At 36.5% G+C, this 25,470-nt stretch overlaps 2 protein-coding genes and 1 non-coding gene across 5 annotated transcripts in view; 1 reads left to right on the forward strand and 2 right to left on the reverse strand.

Annotated features, from left to right (window-relative positions):
• Positions 1–25,470, reverse strand: part of LOC138700391 (uncharacterized) — a 91,870-nt gene that overhangs the window by 40,563 nt on the left and 25,837 nt on the right. The window lies entirely within an intron of this gene.
• Positions 1,397–24,150, forward strand: LOC138700389 (uncharacterized). Its single transcript, XM_069826991.1, has 3 exons — positions 1,397–1,490; positions 9,062–9,143; positions 18,742–24,150. Exons 2-3 carry the CDS (start codon positions 9,123–9,125, stop codon positions 24,103–24,105), a joined length of 5,385 nt encoding a protein of 1,794 aa, XP_069683092.1. The 5' UTR covers positions 1,397–1,490; positions 9,062–9,122; the 3' UTR covers positions 24,106–24,150.
• TRNAT-CGU (transfer RNA threonine (anticodon CGU)) lies at positions 4,904–4,976 on the reverse strand. The gene has a single exon. It is a non-coding gene; the product is annotated as a tRNA-Thr (tRNA).

Consider the following 25,470-nt stretch of genomic DNA (forward strand, 5'->3'; position numbering starts at 1 on the left):
ACAAATTAACATCAATTCACCGTCATATTCCAGCCTTTCACAAAGCACATTCCCGCAATAAATCACCTATATTTGAAATAAAGTCAGTTCTGTTACTATAATAATTAGCGTTAATTGTAAATAATATTCAAATAAATTCAATTTGTCATCTCGTTTTTCAATGTCTAATTCAATTTCAAAGTTATATCAAGATTAATGTTTATTTTACTCTCTAGATTATATCAAGGTCAATGTCGACATTTGTTTCTCGGAAAAAATTAATACTTTCGCGTCTGCGCACATCTCACAATTTATGAGGTATTGCACAAGGTCAGTTCCGCTCCTCTGTCAGATAAGAATAACATGAATACTTATGAATAATTTCCACTTAGAAATATGGTCGAGCATAAAAAGTCGTATGAAACTTGCCTATAATGGTAATTAAGACGGTCGTATGAAAATTATGAAACTCGCTTGCGCTCGTTTCATAAACATACTCGCGTCTTAATTACTACCATTATAGGCTCGTTGCATAATGTACTATTAAGTGTAAAGGAGTTTCGTGGACGAGTTTGGACACAAAACTCTATGATGAGAGAAATGTCTCGCACTTGCTATGAATTTTTTGCAATAACCCTAAGTGACAGCAGGGTTGCCAGAGTGTTTTAACATAAATTCGCAATAATTTCTATAAAAAATCGCATTTTTAGGAGAAAAAATCGCCCTATCTTCTATCTCAGCGGCAGAGACAGGATAACGCCAGTACAAAATTCTGTAAATGCCACTTTCTCCTGTTCCAAAACAACGATGAGCTGCCCTAGTCTTGAACGATTTCAACTACCGGGCACCACGATAAAAAAATAAAAGACTGTGCGGCAGTTTAAGTTTACATTGCTGAAAGTAGCCATCGTGTCTTGTGAATAATTAAAGACGAAATAAGAAAGAATAAATAACTTAACATTTTTTTTCATAATTGATGGAGTGAGGATGGAAGAGCCCCTTCGAATACACGTGGAGGCGTAAAGTAATACTTTAACATAGGAGGTGATTCAAGTGAGTTTGAATCATATTACAAGGAAATCTTAGATCTAGGGATCGAAATCCATGTTATGCGAAATATAACTCAAAGAAAAACTAATAAAAAATATAAGATATTTAAAAATGATACAGAGTTGCCATCCGTCCAAATTTCACTCCCCAAAATGTCTAGTAGCCCAAGAATTCGCATACCGCCTGGAGTAAAAATTATTCGCAAACATGGCTCCGAAGTAGCTCAATCCGCGATTTATCGCCCAAGCTAAGTAGCAATGCTATCTCACACGTTCTGAGAATCACAGTCACACAGATATCCCTGAAGTTATTGTGTTATCACTTAAAATATAATGATAACTGGAAGCAGAGAGCCTGATAGTAAGCGACTGGATGCCGTGGAAATATAATCTGTAAGGACAGTGTCAATAAATTGCTAGATGGACTTTCGAGGCGTTCATCAGCACCAAGCCCTCCATCAGGTAACATAGCCTTTCGTTTCTTCATCTTAAATAAAAAGGTCGCATCTCTTTGATCATTTATTGCGTTCCTTCGAGACTAGGCAACTCCAGGCGAGTTTATTATGAATGTAATCCAATACTATGGTAGGCTACTACAATAAGATGTAAGGCCCGTTAACACTTGAAGAGATCTCGCTAGCGAGAAATGTGTACCAAGAAAAATCAAAGTTTGATAACATGGATACCAACGGAGTCCACACACTGGAAGAGATTCTCGTTCGAGGCAAAAACCTTGCGCGAGTTTCTCGCTGGAATCGGTAGCTCAGCGAATTTTCTTGACATATTTATCAAAAATGTTTGATATTTATACTCTTTCTGACGATTGAATGTAGAAAAAGATGAAGTAATATCACACGTGGCGATAAATTGTTTTTATTCACAATGAGGAAAGATGGCTGATAATTTATTAGTCAGAAACTTATCGAAATTGTACGATGTCACCCGTAGGCCTATTTATATGATACACGGGATGAAAACTATAAAAACACGAAACTTAAAAGAGAAATCGAGACAAATATCAGATGATCTAAAAATAGGTAGGGCTATATTTCATTTTGATAAGATTTAATAATATTAATTATAACATTTGAAATTATATCTACATGTCTTAACAGTTTGCATAATTTTAATCAGAACATAGCAAAGAATCCTCTATCATATCATAAAATGCAAAAAAACTGAGATATATTCTACCTGAAATAATGCCTAAACGTATCATCATCCAAAGCCGAAAGACCGAAATCAATGACCGAAACTCGCCTTTATCTTCGTGAGATACAGCGTGATTTCTTATCCAGATTTTTCTGGCTTTAATTTTAGGCCTACATTTTCTTTTACTTAACAAAATATGTTCATATAACTTCATTTTTTCATAATCTGAGGATTCAGATTCAACATAATGGCGTTCGTACACCATTTGTAAAGTACGACAATATACATAACCCGTACTATTTCCCTCAAAGAGTGCTTACTAATCAGAAAGATACTCTCTGCGTGAAGGCAGAGCATAGATGACCTCGCCCAGTGTGTGACGAGCCTTACGGGCTAAGTTTTTTTTCGCTCTAACGAAGACTCTACGACATCACTAAATCACAACAGTTAACTCAGGTGCGATATCTACAATTTTCGTCACGTGGTCATTAAAGATGAAAGTGACTGTGCGCACCTTCTCACACGTTCCTCTACAGTTCAGGTGTTTCTCATGCTGCGAATTATATTACTCTTCAATGTTTATTTCATCGCATTTTTATCAAAATAAATCTATAAATGAAATCATTTAATCCAAACAGGAAACGAACTTTCACATATTATGTATATTGGATGGTGTAAATCGTTGCTTACGAGATTATCTCGTACGGAGTGATACGGAAGTTTAAACTAGAGCTACTCAATATAATTTGCTTATCCTGCACGCATAAAATGGATCTGCAGCGCGGATACTAATCTTCTGAACAACGAGTTTTCCATTACATGCTTCTGCAAGCAAAAGAATGGAAACATAAAAATCGCAACGAAAGTAGAAACACATGTATAGAGTGGAGATAATAAAACTGTGCAGAATTTAACAGATTATTCTTTTGTTGACATACAACAGACATGTTTAATACCATATTAGTCTCAAATGAATACAGAAAATAATTTTCCCCCAAATGTTTACACTATCCGTACGTTTATAATTCTTAGGCCCGGTTGCAGAAACGCAAATCTAATCAGTCTCTGATCGCCAATCAGTTGACATCTGATTTATTTGATTGTTCATTGCGTTGCACAAACGTGAATCTCCAATCAAGTTGTCTCAATTTACTAATTGCTGATTTCAGAAAGAAATACATTTGACAACAGTGCTATTTAGCAACCACAGCCAATTTGATGTTATTTAAAATTCGCGAAACGAATACATCAAGTGGGCGGTGACTAGGAAAACAAGTGAATGTTCAAGTGAATGTTTTGTTGCTTTTTGTAGAAAGGAAACAGGTGGATTCTATTTGTATATAGACTACAATATAGTGAAAAAAAAAAATGAAGCCAACAAAAAAAAAAAACGTGAGGGGGCTTCTGTTGTGGGATTTGCTAGGGGAGTCGACAAGAAATTGGAATATGCATAGTCTCCATAACCCAAAATAATTCCATTTCCCATCTCTCTGTTTACAAATGGAGCTCGTAACCTACTCATTAAAAATATTGTGTTGCCATGTGTAGAACTCTGCCAACGGGCTACAACATTCCAGAATTTCAATGATGGCGTAGACTACATATTGCCTGTATATTCACAGAAAATAAACCTTTTCTATTTCGATAAAGTTCGGCATCATTTCAACCAGGTGATTGGATGGGGATGTGAACAGTCTATACAACCAATATTAGGCTACTCTTGGAAATCCTGACATGACTGAAAATTCTCTCTGGATTTCAAATCATTCCCTGTTTGAAGTTTGGGGATTTATGAGACCCTGTCATTACAAAGCAATTTCATGCGTGACATTCCTAACTACTCGGCAAATAGTTGATTTGTGGACCCTAACAAGATAACCCAAGACCGCCTGAAAAATTCCAACAACATAAAATCTCAGCATTATTAGAACTTGGTTCATAGGAGAAAGTGGAAGGTTTCGATTTGTCTGTCTGCATATATTTGTTTCAATTTTTGAAAGTAACAAAACACACGAATCCTTCCTACTCATATTTTCTGTCATTATATATAAAAACAATTCATGTCTATCACGGAAACGCCTTCTTCTTAATAATATTTTTTTCATTCCAAAATTTCTTCATCAGAAGAATCCATTATGTCGAAAACAATATTGTTACGCTATAACTATTTACTATATAATTACAGTAACTGCATTATAAACAGAACAACATAAATAGCCTACTTGATCGATGATCAGTGACTTAACCAGCAAAAATCTGTTGATCAAATCTGACGGAAGACTGATCTCCGATCAAACACTGATTGTTCTTTCTGCAACAGAAATAGAACTGATGGCCAATCAAACCCTCCTTCATTGCCAATCATATTTTGATCGGTGTTTCTGCAATCGGGCCCTACTCTTAAGATTAGAGAAGCTGATCAGGCTTGATACATCCCTTCGCAGTTTTTAAATAAAGTGGACGGTTTTCTTGCAAATTAAATAAAATGATTAACGCGTGTTGTTATTAAGAAGTCTGCACCGAATAAGGGAAGGAATTTGCTATTCACTCTTGAGTTCGTGTGTGTATTCTGCGTGAGCTGGTGATGCGGTGTTGCCAAACTACACGGAGGCTTTCAGCCTAATATTGTAATTAACTATAAAACACATATTATAGATTTATTAATTTGTCCTACAGAATAATCTCTGTAATGTTTACAATTAATATTTGAGGAGAAAAATTCGCTCCGGCGCCGGGGATCGAACCCGGGTGCTTGGTTCTACGTACCAAGCGCTCTGACCACTGAGCTACGCCGAATTCAACCCACATAGCTCATAGCTAGCAGTGCATCATAACTGCGGAATCCCGGCCAAATAAGTCACTCAACTGAGTGCGCTCCTAGTATAGTTAATGGCAGTTGACACTAGACATACACGTCAACATATATGCCTAACTTGGAGTCAGGCCACAAAGGGAAACACTGAAGGAGGAGGATTTGATCCGGGAATGTGGGTTGAATTCGGGGTAGCTCAGTGGTCAGAGCGCTTGGTACGTAGAACCAAGGACCCGGGTTCGATCCCCGGCGCCGGAGCGAATTTTTCTCCTCAAATATTAATTATAAAACACATACTTGATATTTTATTTATTTTATGCTCGACCATGCCGAAATGTAGTAATTATACACCTGGTAGCAGTCCTTTAATGCACGTCATTAAAGTATAGCTATTCATTAAAGTTCAGGTTTTCGATTATTCTCGGATATGCAATCGAAAGACAACGAGGGAAACGTCACGGAGGCTGGAAATCCAATACTGTCGCAGAAGGTTATGTTCTGTTACTATAATAATTAGAGTTAATTATTAATAATATTCAAATAAATTCAATTTGTCATCTCGTTTTTCAATTCTAAATCAATTTCCAGGTTATATCAAAATTAGTTCATGTTGTTCTCTATATTATATCAAGGTCAATGACATTATTGTTCCGCGGAAAAAATCAATACTTTCGCGTCTGCGCACATCTCACAATTTACGAGCTCACTTCTGATCTTCAGTCAGATGCGAATAAAATGAATACTTCTGAATAATTTCAAGTTAGAAATATGGTCGAGCATAAAAAGTCTTATGAAACTTGCCTATAATGGTAATTAAGACGCTCGTATGAAAATTATGAAACTCGCTTGCGCTCGTTTCATAAACAAACATACTCGCATCTTAATTACTATCATTATAGGCTCGTTGCATAATGTACTATTAGTGTATTCTATTGCTCATTTCAATCCCACTTTTATCATATATCATTTGCACGTGTGGATAATATGTTTAGGATTGCCATATCTTGTGTCATAAAACCCGGGACACTTACGACTTAGCATATTGACAATATCTGAATTGCGACAACAGAAACAAACATCATATGACTTACTGCTAGAATACATGTATTATGAATATTTAAAACACATTACGTTTATCTACAAACAGTATATTCATTTAAACAATCCGAAAATAAACTAAAATTAAAAACAATTAGGCCTACTAATAAAGCAGACCTACTTTTTTAAATTTCACATAACTCTACTTTTTATCGACATTTCTGACTGATGCACAGAGTCCAGGAAGCAATTTTTGTCTCTTATGAAATCTGAGCAACTGACATGCCTCATGTTACATTGAATTTATTGAGAGTCTGGCCACATCTGCATTGTGGCAAGGGGTACAGAAATAAAATTAAGCAATCGGAAGCAATTGGAAATAGTGTTCCTCTGATACGCAGTGTGAAACGAACGTCATCCATTTTTTATTCGGTGGTAAAGCCACCCAACTTTCATTCTTTAAATTCTCTTGTACATAATATGATGTCAACAGTACAGTTTCATCGAACAAATGGTTAATTAAAAACTGTGTTTTTGTCAAACCACTTGAAAAAAAAAAATAAAACTTTACTTCTTTCCACGACAGTTCACGGTTTAGGAACAGCCAGTCAAAACGACAAAGTTCAGAAAGTGACGCACTCATTGTTTCATTATTACAACAGTAAAATGAAATAAAATTAATATTGATATATACACATTTTTAGAGTCTCTGTTGATTGTTACAGCTAATTCCTTCCACTTTCTGTCCTTTGTACGTAAATCCTTGTGCTGTGCATCTTAAGACGAGAATCGCAAAAAAACATTTTCTTTCATTTGGCTGTCCATGTTGCTTTACGAAGTGTAGATATTCATACATCAGATGGCAAACAGTGTTAATTAATATTCCCAAATGTTTGTTTAAATATTTCTTTTTCTTTAGTTTTTCTTGGTTATTGTTTATGCAGATACAATATGTCGGAGTCAGGATCAGATGGTTTTCCCGAATACCGAGTGTCGCGCTAGTGTGAGCAGGCCACTCGTAAACTGCAAAACAAAAGACTGCGTGGAGGAATGCCTCTTGAGACGGTTCCTCGTATAGGATGAGGAGATTTTCATTAGATTAGTATTTCGTGTTAATATTCTTATATGGATAGGATGCGCGGACGTGTAAGTTAGTTTCAAAATCTGAGACGGAAGTAACAGGTGGACAGGAAGGCCGAAAGGAAGCCAGGCTGACAGGAAACATGTGTCCAGGCGTGGAGTTGACTGATGAGGGAATGTATGGACTTTGCCTGCGGGTGGTCAGTAAGATGACGCCAAGCCAGGTTCCAAAAGAGATGATCTGGTATATGTCAGAGAATTGTCAGGACGCCGGAAGTAGGAGATGTTCTAGTTAACGAACAATTTTTGAAGAACGCGTCTTAAGTGACGTAAGTGTAATCATGGCCAATCAGGATTCTTAATAGAGACACGTGATATATAGATAGGAGGGCGAAATTCTATGTTTGGTGGTTGAAAGTAGGGGATAGATTTGGCAGATAGACAGAAGGCATATAGAACGCGTACGGAGAGGTTGCACTCCACATATTCTCGGCAAACCTAACTCGGAAGTATAACAATTTACGGACTTAGAATTTTTTAGTGGGTGTAGTAAGAAGTCGTGTGTTGCATTATTATTATAAGTCTGAATTCTTTCCTCTCATCACGTTATCAACTGTCAGTTATATTACTGGTGTTTTATAGTACAAAATATATAATTACGTGAACTCAGAAATTAGTATACCAACTTGCGGGAAGTGAGAGCGAGATATTATACACTTGGACGCGCATTTCTGCTAATCTGAAACGAACACTTAATAATAATAAACGTTTTCATAGTTCTTACCAACAACTTCTGGTGTGCGCCTACATCATTTCAACCTACGAGCACGTCTCCCAAACCCCATGTCCCGACCGTTTTGCAGCTGAACTGGGACCTCATCCTCTACCGGAGTAATCTCGAGGAGGCTGGCGCCCAAATTAATCAGTGTACGTAGTTAATTATTGACATCGACGTGCCATCCTCGAGATACTTTCCATATATGACGGAGCTGGCAGCCGAGGGCAAGGAAAGGCGTCGTGGGCAACGACGACGACGACAGACGACCGCTGCATATTTCGGCGCCCCAACGACGACCGACCGTCACACTCTCTCTGTCTGAATGCTCAATAATATTGTTTTATTTTAATTTATTGGTCTGACCCAATATTTTGGGTTTGCCCTGCGACACAGAATAGCTCACAATGAAATTTAAAATGAAAAATTATATAAACAGGTTTCAGACAAAAGTGATTAAGACATAAGGAAAAAAAAAATAGAACCAAGTGTAATTTAAATTGAATGTACACCATAAAGATGCTGACGAAATATCGCTACAGAAAATTTTATAATGGTGGTGACGATGGCATCTTGAAGATCTCTCTTCAGCTTGTATTTTTCCCTCCGCTTTACAAAGGCTTTCGGGATGGTGCCTCTCGCTCCGAAGAAGAGACCGGTAACTGTGATTTTTTTCTATGTTGTATTTCGCTGATAGGTACTGAATCGTGGGCTCGTAGATTTTCTTTTTCTCTTCGTTCACTTCAGATGGTTGAGTGGCTGAGATTTCAAATCTGATGGTAGGATCAATTATTTCGGCTGCCTGTTTATTCCTATTTATAGCTATGATATCGATCCTACGATTGCTTCCACCATCAGCAATACAATGAACTTCCTCGTGAACGTCTAGATTTTTGGATCGAAGTATGGTGTTGTGACGTTTTATTCCGAGTACTTCTCCCTGTGGGCAAATCCCAAGCACATGTGGTAAAGTTTCATACTCACTGCAGTGATTTCGCCTAATACAAATGTGGATATAACTTTCAGCGGTTATTACGGGTTTCCTTTTAAACCTACATTTTTCATGCTACTCAATTTGAAGATTGATCCAAACTTGCATGTCAAACTTCACAATGGTGTTGTTTTGTGAACTGCTACCATGAAATAATCAATAATAATAATCATCTACGTTTGCAGATTAACTGAATCAAATTCGAGCACAGCAACTGCGTCAGCAGCATCTGCGTCAGAGACAGAAATGACTGCAACTGAGCAACATGTAAGTATCTGACTCAGACAAGATACGAGGATGATTTGTTTGATTTATTTCTGCGCCACACATTCTGTAACTGTTAAGAGTCATTTTTATATCTTTGTAGAACTTTCAGTATAGTACTGACAGATTCTTATTGTGTTCTATGAATTCTGTATCCCCTGAAATTCCCGGTTTTATATAGATTTGTCTGATAACAATTACAAAATTGGTAGGCTAATAGGCCTATAATGTAATTCAAAACAACAAGATAGCTTTTCTACAAGGAAAACCTTGCAATTATTTCTTCGAAACTGACAGACAGAGATATTTTCGTTTCCTAAGTTTTAAGGAATACGTCTACTACGTAATTTATCATGGTAAGAATTCGAGAGAAAGTATTTTTCCGGTGATATTTACAAAATCTGAAAGAATATGAAGCAGGATTATTGTGAAATAAGGTAAGAGTAACACCACAGGTATAGCCTACTTATTTGGGTAACAGGGTAATCCATTCGTTTATTTTGATGAAAAAAGAGGTCATAATTTTGGGGTAGGCCTATGGTTATCGAAACCGTTATGAGTAAAAAAAACAATCGTGTGATCATGGGTCCGATTTCGAAACTTTAGGAGCTAAGATTGTTTGTTTCGTTAAATGAACGCCACTATGAACTCTGTCTTTTCGTATGACTGTACTCATTACTCATAACTGTGTATTATTCTAGTTAAGATATCACGATCTATGATCACACACTGGATATTAAAGTCAAGAACAAATTAATTATGCAAATCTAGTCTTTCACATGAAGCTTCCTGTAAAGCATATTTGAATAATTTCAAGGGAAAAATTGTTCCGGGGCCGGGTATCGATCCCGGGATCTCTGGTTGAACGTACCAGCGCTCTCCCAACTGAGCTACCCGGGAACTCCACCTGACACCGTCTCAACTTTTCCCTTTATATCCACACAACTCGCGTGGGCTGACGAAACGCCAGAGACCCACATCGAGAGCACACAAACTCTGTGTGACTTGGAATTGTGGTTTTCTGTTAACGTACACAGAGACGTATATATTATGCAAATCTAGTCTTTCAGGTGAAGCTTCCTGTTAAGTAGATTGAAATAATTTCAAGGGAAAAATTGTTCCGGGGCCGGGTATCGATCCCGGGACCTCTGGTTGAACGTAGCTCAGTTGGGAGAGCGCTGGTACGTTCAACCAGAGGTCCCGGGATCGATACCCGGCACCGGAACAATTTTTCCCTTGAAATTATTCAAATTAATTATGAATATTTTGATACGGTATTTTACGTACAATTACATCTATCCGATCGCCATTTTCCTGGAGATAAAAAGAAACTTGCAAAGAGATATTCCTTTCTCAAGAAAACTGTAAAAACTATCATTTCAGTATTTCGTTACAGTAATTAATAAGCTAATTTGTAAACTGTGTCGTTACTGTGTCACATTATTACAATTTTTTGTTCAAATTTTAGGTCTTGTTGTAGTAAACAATACTTCTATTTAACTTATCTAAAGGCAATAGCTAGCATCTGTACAGGTTCAATTGCCAATCTCATATTTGTGTTTTATGAATAATAGAATCCTTTATACAAGTTTATACCTCTGGTTGAACGTAGCTCAGTTGGGAGAGCGCTGGTACGTTCAACCAGAGGTCCCGGGATCGATACCCGGCACCGGAACAATTTTTCCCTTGAAATTATTCAAATTAATTATGAATATTTTGATACGGTATTTTACGTACAATTACATCTATCCGATCGCCATTTTCCTGGAGATAAAAAGAAACTTGCAAAGAGATATTCCTTTCTCAAGAAAACTGTAAAAACTATCATTTCAGTATTTCGTTACAGTAATTAATAAGCTAATTTGTAAACTGTGTCGTTACTGTGTCACATTATTACAATTTTTTGTTCAAATTTTAGGTCTTGTTGTAGTAAACAATACTTCTATTTAACTTATCTAAAGGCAATAGCTAGCATCTGTACAGGTTCAATTGCCAATCTCATATTTGTGTTTTATGAATAATAGAATCCTTTATACAAGTTTATACCTCTGGTTGAACGTAGCTCAGTTGGGAGAGCGCTGGTACGTTCAACCAGAGGTCCCGGGATCGATACCCGGCACCGGAACAATTTTTCCCTTGAAATTATTCAAATTAATTATGAATATTTTGATACGGTATTTTACGTACAATTACATCTATCCGATCGCCATTTTCCTGGAGATAAAAAGAAACTTGCAAAGAGATATTCCTTTCTCAAGAAAACTGTAAAAACTATCATTTCAGTATTTCGTTACAGTAATTAATAAGCTAATTTGTAAACTGTGTCGTTACTGTGTCACATTATTACAATTTTTTGTTCAAATTTTAGGTCTTGTTGTAGTAAACAATACTTCTATTTAACTTATCTAAAGGCAATAGCTAGCATCTGTACAGGTTCAATTGCCAATCTCATATTTGTGTTTTATGAATAATAGAATCCTTTATACAAGTTTATACCTCTGGTTGAACGTAGCTCAGTTGGGAGAGCGCTGGTACGTTCAACCAGAGGTCCCGGGATCGATACCCGGCACCGGAACAATTTTTCCCTTGAAATTATTCAAATTAATTATGAATATTTTGATACGGTATTTTACGTACAATTACATCTATCCGATCGCCATTTTCCTGGAGATAAAAAGAAACTTGCAAAGAGATATTCCTTTCTCAAGAAAACTGTAAAAACTATCATTTCAGTATTTCGTTACAGTAATTAATAAGCTAATTTGTAAACTGTGTCGTTACTGTGTCACATTATTACAATTTTTTGTTCAAATTTTAGGTCTTGTTGTAGTAAACAATACTTCTATTTAACTTATCTAAAGGCAATAGCTAGCATCTGTACAGGTTCAATTGCCAATCTCATATTTGTGTTTTATGAATAATAGAATCCTTTATACAAGTTTATACCGGTAATGAACAGGAGTTCATCTGAATAATTTCGAGGGAAAAATTGTTCCGGGGCCGGGTATCGAACCCGGGACCTTTGGTTTAACGTACCAACGCTCTACCCGGGAACTGTACCAGACAGCGATCCAATTTTTCCCTCAGAAGTTCATCTGTTCATCTTCCCTGAGTTCAGGATATAATGTATAGAAAACACCATCCATGTATATGTTGGCTTAAACTAGATAAGAAAAGAAATTTACATTCACTTCTCTTTCTCTTCGAAATCTTGAACTCTTCTATTCCTTCGTACCTGTCGTCTCGCTTCACTTACCTTTCTTCCCACCATAATCTGAACACACGCTCTCGCCATGAAACAATACTAACAATACCATCCCATCGCACCTCCTCATACTCATCTTCTTTCACAATAGCCCTGCCAAGACTCTGGAATTCGCTACCTGCTAGCATCAGGGACTGTCGAAATAAAATTGAATTCAAACGAAAACTTGCTAGGCACTTGGTCAGTAATTGATTTCTTGTAAATAGTTTCTTTAATTTATCACAAAATATTTCAATATTCAGTAATTTCATCACTATACAATTTTGTTATTCTAGATTTAATTTGTAATTCAGTAAATATAAAATATTCTTTGTTTCTCTATCATAAATTATCTAGCTTTAATTATTCAGGTAATCTTTTCGTACTTTGATTTTATTATAATTGTAATTGTAAATTTAATACTAATTCTAATTTTATTTGTAATTGTAATTATAAATTTAATACTAATTGTAATTTTATTGTTCATATTATAGTTGTAATCCTCTGGTAGAGGGGCAGAGAAGGCCTGACGGCCTTATCTCTACCAGGTTAAATAAATAAATACTAATACTATATGTCTGTCACTTGTGTTAATAAGTCCAAGACCTGTACCGGTACCTGTTTCCAGAAGTCTGTGGCAACATGTCTTCCATTTAGGTAGTTGTAGGGCTTCAGCGGTGTTGCGCATTTCACTCACTGAGACATAAACAGCCTTACCTGAGACGCATCCACATCACAACATTCCAAAATGTTGATTTGTTTCCATATTCCATCAGCAACTGTAGCTACTGACTCTAGCTGTTTTACAATCAACTTATCATTTTCGACTAATCTCTTCAGATTTCTCAGGGTAGCATATCCTTCATTTTCTTCCTCTTGAAACCAGCGTTTGACACATTTGTAGTTAATGTGGTGGTGTTTTGCAGTTTCAAGTCACATGGTCCAGTGGGTTGTGACTGGTACTGGACATAGTTTAGGAACCATATTTTCTTCAGTCAAACAACCAAGTAATTTCTCTCTCTTAGCCAAGGCTAGTTTCACACTCCTACTACCTATGTAATTCGTCAACAAATCAAAATTCCGATCTTATTTCTTCGGAACAAAGATGAAGTACATGAGCCAGAACGTTGAATGTAGAAGCCTTCCTGCCAAATATTTCGCAGCAGGTCTCATGCATTGTCAGATATTAAGATCACCAACTGTTATCTCTGGATTCCAACCCACTCTATAGCTTCAAGAACTGATTATAATCATATCCTCATTGCAGCATTGCACAATCTCTGTTAGAACTAAACGAGGCTTTTCACCAGAACGACCTAAAGTGCCATAAGGATGTTAAGAAGTTTCGGTTTTATTTTCTCTACATAAAGATGAATTTTTTGGTCCTACAGAATTATCTGTTATGGTTACCATTGATTATTAATGGAGAAATTTTATCTGTCTCATCCACTATAATATACACGTCTTTGTTCTCTAGCTTTGATTTAGTGACATTTATGTCATCATCTCCACATACAAGAATATGTTTTCTAATGTTGCTTTCACGCAGAGTCGATGGTAGGTTTGTATAAGTGGTTATCCAATTTCGAAACATTTCATTGCGAAAAACATTTGAGAAAAATTCCAACTGCAGTGAAGACAGTTACCATTTCCTTCATCCTGTCTTGTATGGCGTTCATTCTCTGGATCACATGAGGGAGGGTAGCTGTTCCTGTACTGCACTCTGGCATGAGATCTCAGCTTTCTCTTTCGTACTGCTCTGTGTTTCTAACTACTTTTCAAAATTAATAAATTCAGAACAAAGCTTGCAAAACAATCTACATTCTCCACTATAAAATGGCCGAGAAGTTCATTCTAGAATTCTCTGATTTGCAAGCATCTTTAACTACACATGTTTAATGAACTGCACTTCAAAACCCACTACAGAATTAAACTAGCAGGCGAAGTTAGCAAACAAAATTAAAAGAGCTATTGGACGTACATTGTCTATTGTTGTAACAGTCAATTTTGGTATTTCATTTAATTACAGAGGTGTGAAAATTATTACAATAATCTTAATTTTAAAGGTTTTTTAATAGTTCCTTCACAAATATTCATTGAATTGATGAATATTGGTATATAATATTACTATACTGATGTAGGATATATTTACTACTAACAATGCCGGAAAGCATTGTTGTACATTGCTATTTTTCTTATTTTACAATTGTTATGGGAATTCAGAAATTATTATATTATGTTGGTGGAATTGAAAACATCAAAAATTAATTAAGAAATGATTTAAACAAATTGTTCTTTGCGTTTACATTGTTGTGAAGGTTCAAAATGAACGTATACATCTGTTTTGTGCATATAATTTTTTATGTTTCCAATTCCGCCAACATAATATAATAATTTGTGAATTCCCATAACAATTGTATATATAATTTATTTCAAGAAATAGTCTGCCCAGGCATCCTGGTTTGCCAAAAACACAGAATAACACACATATAAGAATAGTAATGATTACAGTAAGATAGATGAGCCAAATTTAAATGTGAACTAGGAGCTTAAGTTTAAGAAATAATAAATTTGTACATATATTTGTAACAATCACACACTAACGAATAGAAAAGGGGGGGGGGGGTATTATGATATTCCGTATAAATGATTTTTCAGAATTGCCACAGACCCTTTAATGGTTGAAGTAATTATTTTTGGAATGATGTCATGGATTCCAAATGTTTTGATAGTGTTTACAGTTGATCATGGGATGGTGCCCCTCGCTCCGATCATTAAACCATGTACTTCCCAGGTGCCTTCCATCTGATATTTTTCTCGAAAATACGGAATAGTAGGCTCATAAATTTGTTGTTTTTCTTTGTTGACCTCGGATGGTTGGGTCTGGCTCATCTCAAATCTAACAGTTGGGTCCAGTATAAAGCCTTTACTATTAGTCTTGTCTAGAGCCACGATGTCCGCTCTTCTAATTCCGCCGCCTTCAGACGCAACGCAGTGCACCTCTTCATGGACCTCGAAGGATTTGTTTCTAAGGGCTTGTGCTATTAGTTTTCGGATGTTATGATGGCGTGAATTTCTCAGGAGTTCTCCATGCTGACAGGATCCTAGGACGTGTGCTAAGGTTTCAATCTCGTTGCAGTATCTGCAATGGAAACCGTCCAAGGATCTCCCATGAAGACTTCTCACTGGTGCTACGTTAGCATTCATCTTAATTGCGTCCCGCCATTCAGAGGAAGACAGACCCTCCTTAGAAAAAATCCATTTATTTCCGGGAGTATATTCTTGAAATAAAATAACACCTTTTCCTTTATGTGGAAGCGCACACCATTTGTCGTACTCTTGTTTCCTAAGATTTTGTCGTAGTTTATGGACATTGATGTTACTTATATCCAGATCTTCAGGTGGAATTTTTAACTTCCTGGAACATACTTTCTTTTCTGCTGCTATGTTCCTTGTAGAAACGACAAGAGGATTCGAGGTCCTCAATAATGTGTTGCAAATATTGAGATGCTGTAAATATGCTTCCCATTGAGCTTTGAAAAGGCTGAGACCCTTATATTTACGTTCGGTGTACAACATCGCGTCGGGCGTGTCTCCTGGCAAACATAAAATTTCCTTCACCGAACTTTTAATTAACTTATCCACATCTTCGAGAAACCGGTCAGAAAGCTGGTGAAGGGGAGCATTTTGAAGAGGATAAACAAGTATAGGCCAAATATAAATATTTAAAACATTGAGTTTTTGTTCTGGTTTCAGAAGATAAGTAGATGTTAAAGCTTGGATCTTATTATTTAAATTATTGATTACTTTGGCAATGTCAAACTTAATTTCATCAGAAAAATTAATCCCAAGGTATTTGATTCGTTCATCTCCATCAATACTATTAACAATTGATCCTCCAAGATTCAATGTCGTACTACTTAATTTTCCTTTCTCGATAACGATGGTTTGAGCTTTAGATTCATTTAGACTTAATCCGATCTGCTGTAATGACCGTTTTGTCATGGTAAATATTTCAGATGCAGCAATTGTACTTTTAGCAACAAGTGCAATATCATCCGCAAATCCTAATGTTACTACATTATTTAGATCAGATAATTCATCAAAAATGTGGTCTATGCTGAGATTAAAAAGCATTGGGGAAAGAGGAGCGCCTTGCATAACCCCTTGTTTAAACGGTATGGGTTTTGTTTTATGGATTCCAACCTCTATCCGGGTTTCATTTCCACACTGTAAATTTATAATTAAATCCTGTAATTTTTGGGGAAGGGCAGAATTGTGAATGACAGATTCCAAATGCCGATGTCCAACAGTATCGTAAGCTTTATGCACATCAAGAAACAAGATGGTGACATCTTCTTTTTCGATTTTGGCCTTACGAAGAACTGAATTTAATATAGAGGCATTAATCTGTGCACCAGCAGTAGATACAAATCCTCGTTGGTTTTCATTAAATTCTACGTATTGTTGCATTCTTGAACAAAGACACCTCTCCAAAACTCTTCGAATTACTGAACAAATGGTTATAGGTCGATAATTATTTGGGTCCTTTTTTTCTCCACCTTTATATATAAGAACAGTTATAGCTTTCCGAAAAAAATTAGGTACCCAATTGTGTGATAACATTTTAGTTCCTATTAATGCTAAAATTACTGCAACTTTTTCACATTTAATAGTTCGCATCAATATTTTATCTGGTCCTGCAGAAGTGTCAATCGAAATACCTTGCATAGCTTTAAGAATTTCTTCCTTACTAACAGTATCCAGAAATTTGTTGTTAATATCATCTTTGTCAACTTCAGTAATATGGTTCGGATAATTATCCAAGTGATGGTGGTTTACATTATTAAATTTATTATTAAACGTAGTTTCAATCTCATTTACCGGAATACTTAAAGGACATTTCTTTGGTTCAAATATTCGACGAACTGCTTAAAAAAAAAAAAGAAGAAAAATACCAATGTACAACAGTGCTTTCCGGCATTGTTAGTAGTAAATATATCCTACATCAGTATAGTAATATACACCAATATTCATAAATTCAATTAATATTTGTGAAGGAACTATTAAAAAACCTTTAAAATTAAGATTATTCTAATAATTTTCACACCTCTGTAGTATTAAATTGTAACAAAACTAACATAATTCAATTTAAATCCTGTCCAAATTCAACGTCACAAATTTCTAGCGCAATAATTAATAATAGATCCCTATTAGAAACAACAACAACCAAATTTCTTGGCTTAAAAATCGATGTGTTAAATTGGAAAAATCATATTAAAGAAATTTCCCCCAAACTAAATTTAGTTTGTTTTGCTATTAGATCTGTGCAAAAGATAGTAAATATCCATACCTTAAAAACAATATACTTTGCATACTTCCACTCGGTAATGAGTTTTGGAATAATATTCTGGGGAAATTCCACAGATAGTAACAATATATTTCTACTACAAAAAAGAGTAATTAGAATAATAGTAGGTGCGGAATCTAGGAAATCGTGTAGGGCTATTTTCAAAAAACTACAAATAATGCCCATGGCTTGTCAGAATATCTTTTCATTAATAATCTTCCTCGTATGTAATCGTGAAAACTTTGTAACTAATTTAACAGTTCATAGCATAAATACACGTCAAAAAAATGACTTTCATACTCCATCGGCAAGGCCATCAAAAAGGAGTGTGTTATATGGCAGTAAAAATTTTTAATAGCCTATCGATATAAAAAATGAAACTCAAAACATAAAATTATTTAGGGCCAAATTAAATAAGTACCTAATTTCTTACGCCTTCTGTTCTGTAGGTGAATTCATGACATTCAATAACGCTTCATGAAATTGATACTAAAACTTTGTGTTGTGCTAGTAGACTATATTGTAAATCTCGTCTATATATTTCATCTAGACTGTGACTATAAATTAAGATTTTATAATAGTATTAAGTTTTTTGACCTGTTCCATATTCTAGCTGTAAGCATGTATGAATACCATGGAATGTTAATAACTACAATACAATACAATACAATTCCATACTATTTTTCAAGTTAATTGTTACAACTGCCAAAATTGCTGTTTATAAAGGAAAGTCTAGATAATTATTTTATTTTAAAATCATACACTATAACAATTGTTTTACTTATATATTTATATTACTTTATTATTTTTAAACATTATGCTTTATGCTTCATTTTACGAAATTATTCTTTATTATAGTTTTAAAACCTGCATATTCCTATACTATTATTCACCATAACAACATTACAGATAGTAGCAACCATAGATGACATTATGATTTATACATTTTTTATGCTTATGATTGCCCTAAATTAATCAGGAACTGATGATGTGTTGTTTCATTACAGGGTTATAAGAAGAAAGGTGGAACTGGCAGCATGTCAGGATCAATGTATGAAATGAAACTCGCTGGATTTGTCTTTCTTAGAGTAATCAATATGGGGCAGAGGTTTCTTATTGCCTCTAACATGAATGCAGCTGGAAAGTTTGACGACGTAGTACTGAAAGTTGGAAATAACACAATATTTGCACAATCGAAACACAAGGAAATGACACAAAACACAGTAAATGAAAGAAGGTACTCGACACACGAGGTTTTCAACATTCAAGAGCAATACGAGTCTTACCGAAAACTCAAGAAAAGCTGGGGGGAAACATCGGACCTACAGCACTGGGGTCGATTCAGCGACGTGCAGTTTGCTGTTTTCACAAATGCTGTCGTGAATGAGGGTGAAGTTATTAATGATACCAACGCTTACAGTGTCTTCATGACAAAAGGAAAATGTGTTCGTTTCTGTGAGAATGACTTTCCCACATTAAAGAACAAACCTGGTTTCAATCAATTCCTCGGTCAATTCATGTTTTATACAGAACAAGCAGATGTCAAGCAGCTTGATGGCTTTATCAGAACTGAACTTCGTAAGTCTTTCGGGACAGATTCTCAGTTTGATAAATTTCTCAGTCATATAATGAGTTGGTGGGAAGGTCGTCCTGGGTTATACCTGACGGAAAAAGTTGAGTTTTGGGAGAACATGTTTAAATGCAGTAATTATGACATATGTAAAGCGAAAGTAGATCAGCTTGTACAATTCAATCTACAATTTAATGAAAAAGAGTTGAAGAATTTTGAACAGAAATTGCCAGATGGTGGTGGAATTCTGAGCGTTCAAAAAACTAATAGCCTCACTTGTCTGAAAGTTCACCAAAGCATTGAGAAAAAGATTATAATAGATAGCAAGTTATTGCAAGATAGAATGAGCGAAGTGTTGGCCTTGTGGGGTCGAAGACCAGAATATGACATACTTGTGATTGATGGCTGGACTCAAGAAATAGAAGGGTTAATCGAAAATTTAGGTTCAGGAAAAACGCTTGTTTTAATTTATCAGAGTGAAGAGGAGGGAGATTTACAATCACGAAGTTACAAAGACACTTTTCGTTTTGAGCAACTGGATGAGGAATCGAAAAAAATTGTATTAGATTGTGAAGTAAATTTCCAAGGGGTGTCCATCCAACTTAACGCGTTATGTGACAGCAGAGTAATGGACAAAGTAGCAAGTGCTGAATTTGTGACAGAAATTCTCTCTGGAAAATTAGAGAAAATTGGAATGGCACTCACTCCACAATTTGAATATTATATCCCTCGTAATTTCGTGAGTACAGTAGTGAGTGAGACAATATTTTGTGACGATCAGGAGTGTCTTGTTGTAAGTGGAATATCGATAGAGAATCTGAAGAAATTAATTCCACTTGGCAAAACCATAAAGAAATTTGATGTGAGGAAATGTTATGGCAGAAGTGAGTGCCGCTGTTTCGTGATTGAAGAAAAAGAGGATTTCGAGAAGGCCACGCATATATTTGATCCTGTGCACTGGCTTCATAAGGAAGAAACTGGTTTTACTTGGAAACAGTCCAAAGGCAGTACATCCTATATTAAAGCGCACTTAAGTGATAAAACCTCGATTCGAAACTTACCGGAAGCCATGCTATATCCTAGCAAAGTAAAGTTACTTGTGGCTAATCCCGGAATGGGAAAATCGATAGAAATTACGAATATCGCTCAAGAATTCAAGCGAGATGACCCCGCCTGCTGGGTGGTGACTGTACTTCTCAACGACCACACTGATTACCTGAATAACCTGGAGCACTTCACAGTTGAAAACTCTGTGGTTGAGCTTCTGTTACGAGCAGGAGAGTTCACTGATTTCGCGAGATCGTCATTCACACACGAATTAAAGCATGGTGGCAATATCGTCATTCTTATAGATGGGTTTGATGAGATTTGTCCAGATTATACAGACAAGGTGTTGCATATGATAAGGCAACTTTTTAACTATAAATTCAAACAGCTGTGGATTACTTCTCGTTTTGTGATGAAGGAGAAGTTGGAAAATGAGTTCTCCTCTATAGCATTTGAACTCCAGCCTTTCACTGAATGCAATCAACGTCATTTTCTCGCTAAAATTTGGAGCGATATAAATGGTGGTCCTCATGACTTAGACAAATTTATAACCAACTTGTTAGAAGTAACAGGAAAATCACTGAATGACGAACATGGACAACTCACAAAAATTCCTCTACAGACTCGCATGTTGGCTGAAGTATTTCAGACTGAAGCTTCTCGCTATTGTCAATCAGGCGAGATGATGCAGAATCGGAAATTGGATTTGTTGGATTTGTATATCAGATTCGTCGATCGGAAGTGGAAAATATGTATTGCTGATAAGGGCCGAGTTGACACAGCAAACTTGGTGCAGCGTGCGGGCCAAGTGCTGCAGTGGGACGAGTTTGAAAGTAACCACATGTTGTGTGCCGTGCACTCATTGCTGAAAAGTGACGAACTTGACAAGCTTCAGTTTTCGCAGCATATGAGACGAGTGGAAAATTTCCATGATCAATTTCGAAACGGGAAAGAGAAAAGTGGAATTGTTGCTCAGATTGTAGATTCTAGAGCAGTTTTCATCCACAGAACCTTTGTGGAGTTTTTTGCAGCGAAATGGTTCACAAAAAATTTCGAAATTCAGAGAGAATATTTAAAAGAGATGTTATTTAATCCAGAATTTAAAACTGTGAGGAAATTTTTCGATAGGATTCTGGCAGAAGGGTGTCAATTGCACACTGCCATCCTAAATGAAGACAAACTTTCTGTTCTACAATTTCTCACATACGAATGTAATGTGAATGAAAAGGATAAGGGTGGGAGGACGCCCCTGCACTTGGCTGTGGTCAATCATATTGAAAGTGACGATGTTCCTAATAAAACTGCGTCTGAAATCATGGACCTACTGCTGCTTTACCATCCTGACTGTACAATTGAAGATGAAGTATTTCGTTGGCGACCGCTCACACTAGCTGACAAGCTGCAAGCGTGGTCAGCTGCTGACACACTCCTGGGTAGTCACGCAGAAAGGAGTGATATGACACTCAGCATGGAACTTATCAAGGATAGAGACTTCGTGAGTAGGATTCTGAAAACAGTTGCATTACGGGGATATATAAATATTGCCAAATTCATGTTTGAATGCGGCACATACATGAATCATCCTATTGAGAAAAACTTTCATTGTGCTAATGTCACCACCACAATGTTACACATAGCTGCTGGTGCAGGACAAACAGAACTGGTGGAATTTTTACTCGAGGTTGCAGAAAACCGAAACTCTGTAAACAGTACAACTATGGATGGGGACACTGGCCAAAGTTGTCTGCAAGCAAAAGACTCTGTAAACAGAACAGCACTGGATGGGGACACTGACCAAAGTTGTCTGCAAACAAAAGACTCTGTAAATAGAACAGCACTGGATGGAGACACTGGCCAAAGTTGTCTGCAAGCAAAAGACTCTGTAAACACAACAGCACTGGATGGGGACACTGGCCAAAGTTGTCTGCAAGCAAAAGACTCTGTAAACACAACAGCACTGGAATATTATTTAGAAACAAAAGAGTATTTAAACGATACGGCTTTGGCATCCACTGCTCTTCCACACAGTGTAGAAACAAAATACCCTTTAAACAAAACTGCTATCGCACGTCCTACTAACGAAGGTTGTCCAGAAATGAATGAATCTTCAAACCTACCAGATTTAGCACGGACTACTAATCAAAGTCGCCTAGAAACAAAAGACTCTATAAATGGAACAGCTCTGGCATGGGCTGCTAGTGAAGGCCGTCTACAAACTGTGAGGATGCTTGTTGAGAAAGGTGTAAACATTAACACACAAGATTTGTACGGAGACAGTCCTTTGTTCTATGCACTTTTTAAAGGACATGTGGATGTTGTGAAGCTCCTACTACAGAAAGGTGGTGATATTCACACATGCTATGAGTTATGTATCAAATCATTATTGAAAGCAGTCAGTATTGGTGATGCTGAATTTGCGAAACTCTTGATAGACAGTGGAGTTGATGTTAATGCATGTGATACTAATGGTGACAATCCGTTATTAATAGCACTTCGGAATAATTGTCTCGATATTGTGACATTGTTAATAGAAAGAGGCGCCAATGTTAATGTGTGTAACAAGGACGGTGACAGTGCAATTTTTGTTGCAATGAAATACGCTAATGTACACATCATTAAACTCTTAATAGGAAGGGGCGCTGATGTTCATTCATGTAACAAGTGTGGTAATAGTCCAATATTCGCTGCTGTGAGACGAGGTTCAGCGGAAATTGTGAGGCTCTTGATTGAAAGTCATACTAATGTTAATGCATGCAACAAGAGTGGTAACACCCTTATATTCGTTGCGGTAAACAGTGGTAATATCGATGTTATAAGTCTCTTAATTGAAAGAGGCGGTAATGTTAATGCACATAACAGTATTGGTAACAGTCCACTATTCGCTGCAGTAAGAAGTGGGAATATGGATATTGTAAGACTCTTGATAGACAAAGGCGCTAATGTTAATGCACATAACAATATTGGTAACAGTCCACTATTCGCTGCAGTAAGAAGTGGGAATATGGATATTGTAAGACTCTTGATAGACAAAGGCGCTAATGTTAATGCACATAACAATATTGGTAACAGTCCACTATTCGCTGCAGTAAGAAGTGGTAATGTGGATGTTGTGAGGTTCTTAATAGAAAGAGGAGCAGATATTAATGCCTGTAACAAGCGTGGCAACCGTCCAATATTCCTTGCAGTGAAGAGAGGTATGATGGACGTTGTGAAGCTCTTAAGAGAAAGAGGCGCTAATGTTGATGCATTTAACAAGAACTCTATCAACCCCATATGCTTTGCAGTGAAAAATGGTGATGTGAATGTTGTGAGGCTCCTAATAGAGACAGGTGCTAATGTTAATGCATGTAACAGGGATGGTGATAGTTCAATATTCGTTGCAGGGCAAGTTGGTAATGTGGATATTTTAGAGCTCCTAATAGCAAGAGGTGCTAATGTTAATGCTTGTAATAATTATGGTAACACCCCAATATTCGCTGCAGTGACTAGTGGTAGTGAGGATGCTGTGAAGCTCCTAATAGCAAGAGGTGCTAATCTCAATGCATGTAACAGGGATGGTGATAGTCCAATATTCGCTGCAGTGAGAACGGGCGATATGAATGTTGTGAGGCTCTTAACAGAGGGAGGCGCCAATTTTAACGTAAGCAACATAGCTGGTGACAGTCCATTATTCGTTGCAGAACAATGTGGCAATGAAGAGGTCGTCAGGTTTCTACGTGGGAGAGCTGATAATGTTAATGCATGCACAATGTAAGGCAATAGTCAAATAAATTTTGTAATGAAAATTATTAATTTAGAAGTCTGAGATTCTTGACTGAGATCATTATTGCATCTAATAAGGATGTCAAACAGTGAAATTATAATTTCCTTTAAAGTGAAACAGGATTCTGTAGATATTACTAGTTTCATAGAAGATTAAGAAAGGCACTCGTGTTTATAATGTAATGAGAATAACTATGCAACAGAATATTAGCTTATAATCTTGGCTGCAATATGACATCATTTGGTTGGCCCAATCGCTGATGTGTCCTTCGTGCATATGTAGGTCTGTTCTGAATTTACTTCCGTAGCTCTTGCTTTACACAGATCATCAGCTTGAAGACGAGTTTCCAACCAGTAAATGGCCTCTTAAGGCCAGCCGAGCATCGAGGGAGGTCAGGTAAAACATTCACTTATAATGACGAAATGATTGGTCTTCGAGTTAGAGTAGAAGGGATATTTATAAATGATACCATTGTCCTAGACAATGGCTGTGTTCATAAAAAAAAAACAAAAAAGGTCTTTGAACTATAGTTCTATGAAAACCACTGAAAATTTCCATTACTAAAACATAGGACTATGGTGTTTCCACCCCCCCCCCATTAACTAATTCAGTAGATGGCCGCTACAATATGCTCACCAGACGCTTCATATCTTAAATTTGCATTTTGTTGGACTATGTTCAATTTATCCTACTCCCAGGTGTACCATCATGACGTCCTACATACGGGAGATTTATACACATATTACAAATGTAAAAAAAGTGTGTTCAGAGATAAATTAAACAAGGAATGTTTCTCATTTTATACATACCAGGCTAGCATTCCCTGAGTTCCACTCACCTCACTGCCACACTTCACCGAACCAATTTCACCCCTGATTTGAGATCTCGCAATTCTCTTTTACCTTGGTCGAGAAAAACTAAGGGATGGAATGGCAACAGTGTTCATGTGCTTCAAGGAATCATGCAAAACACAATCAAACTCATAAATATGTCCAATCGTCACTAATGACATCACATACAGTTTAACTGATCAATATTTGCAAGCCTCTGAGACTGCTGACGACGAGAAAATAACCTGAACAATCTGCAACAGAAAAAATTGGCATGGCATCCAACCACATGAGCGAGGGAGTTAATTATGGTCCCACAACTTCTAATCCACTCCTAAGGCATGTTACTAAAAAACTTGGAAACTCACAATCCCAAGCGAGCAAAGATTTCTGTATTAACAGACAAGAGGGTGTCTTGAGTTCTTTGCCAAGTGAAAATACTCTTTTCTTTAACTCGCTGTAACTTGAAAACCAGTAAAGATTTTGAATAGTGGCAACTTTGAAAAGTAAATTTCATTCTTCCTCA

The sequence above is a fragment of the Periplaneta americana genome, chromosome 5, assembly GCF_040183065.1.
Source record: "Periplaneta americana isolate PAMFEO1 chromosome 5, P.americana_PAMFEO1_priV1, whole genome shotgun sequence".
Lineage (NCBI taxonomy): Eukaryota > Metazoa > Arthropoda > Insecta > Blattodea > Blattidae > Periplaneta > Periplaneta americana.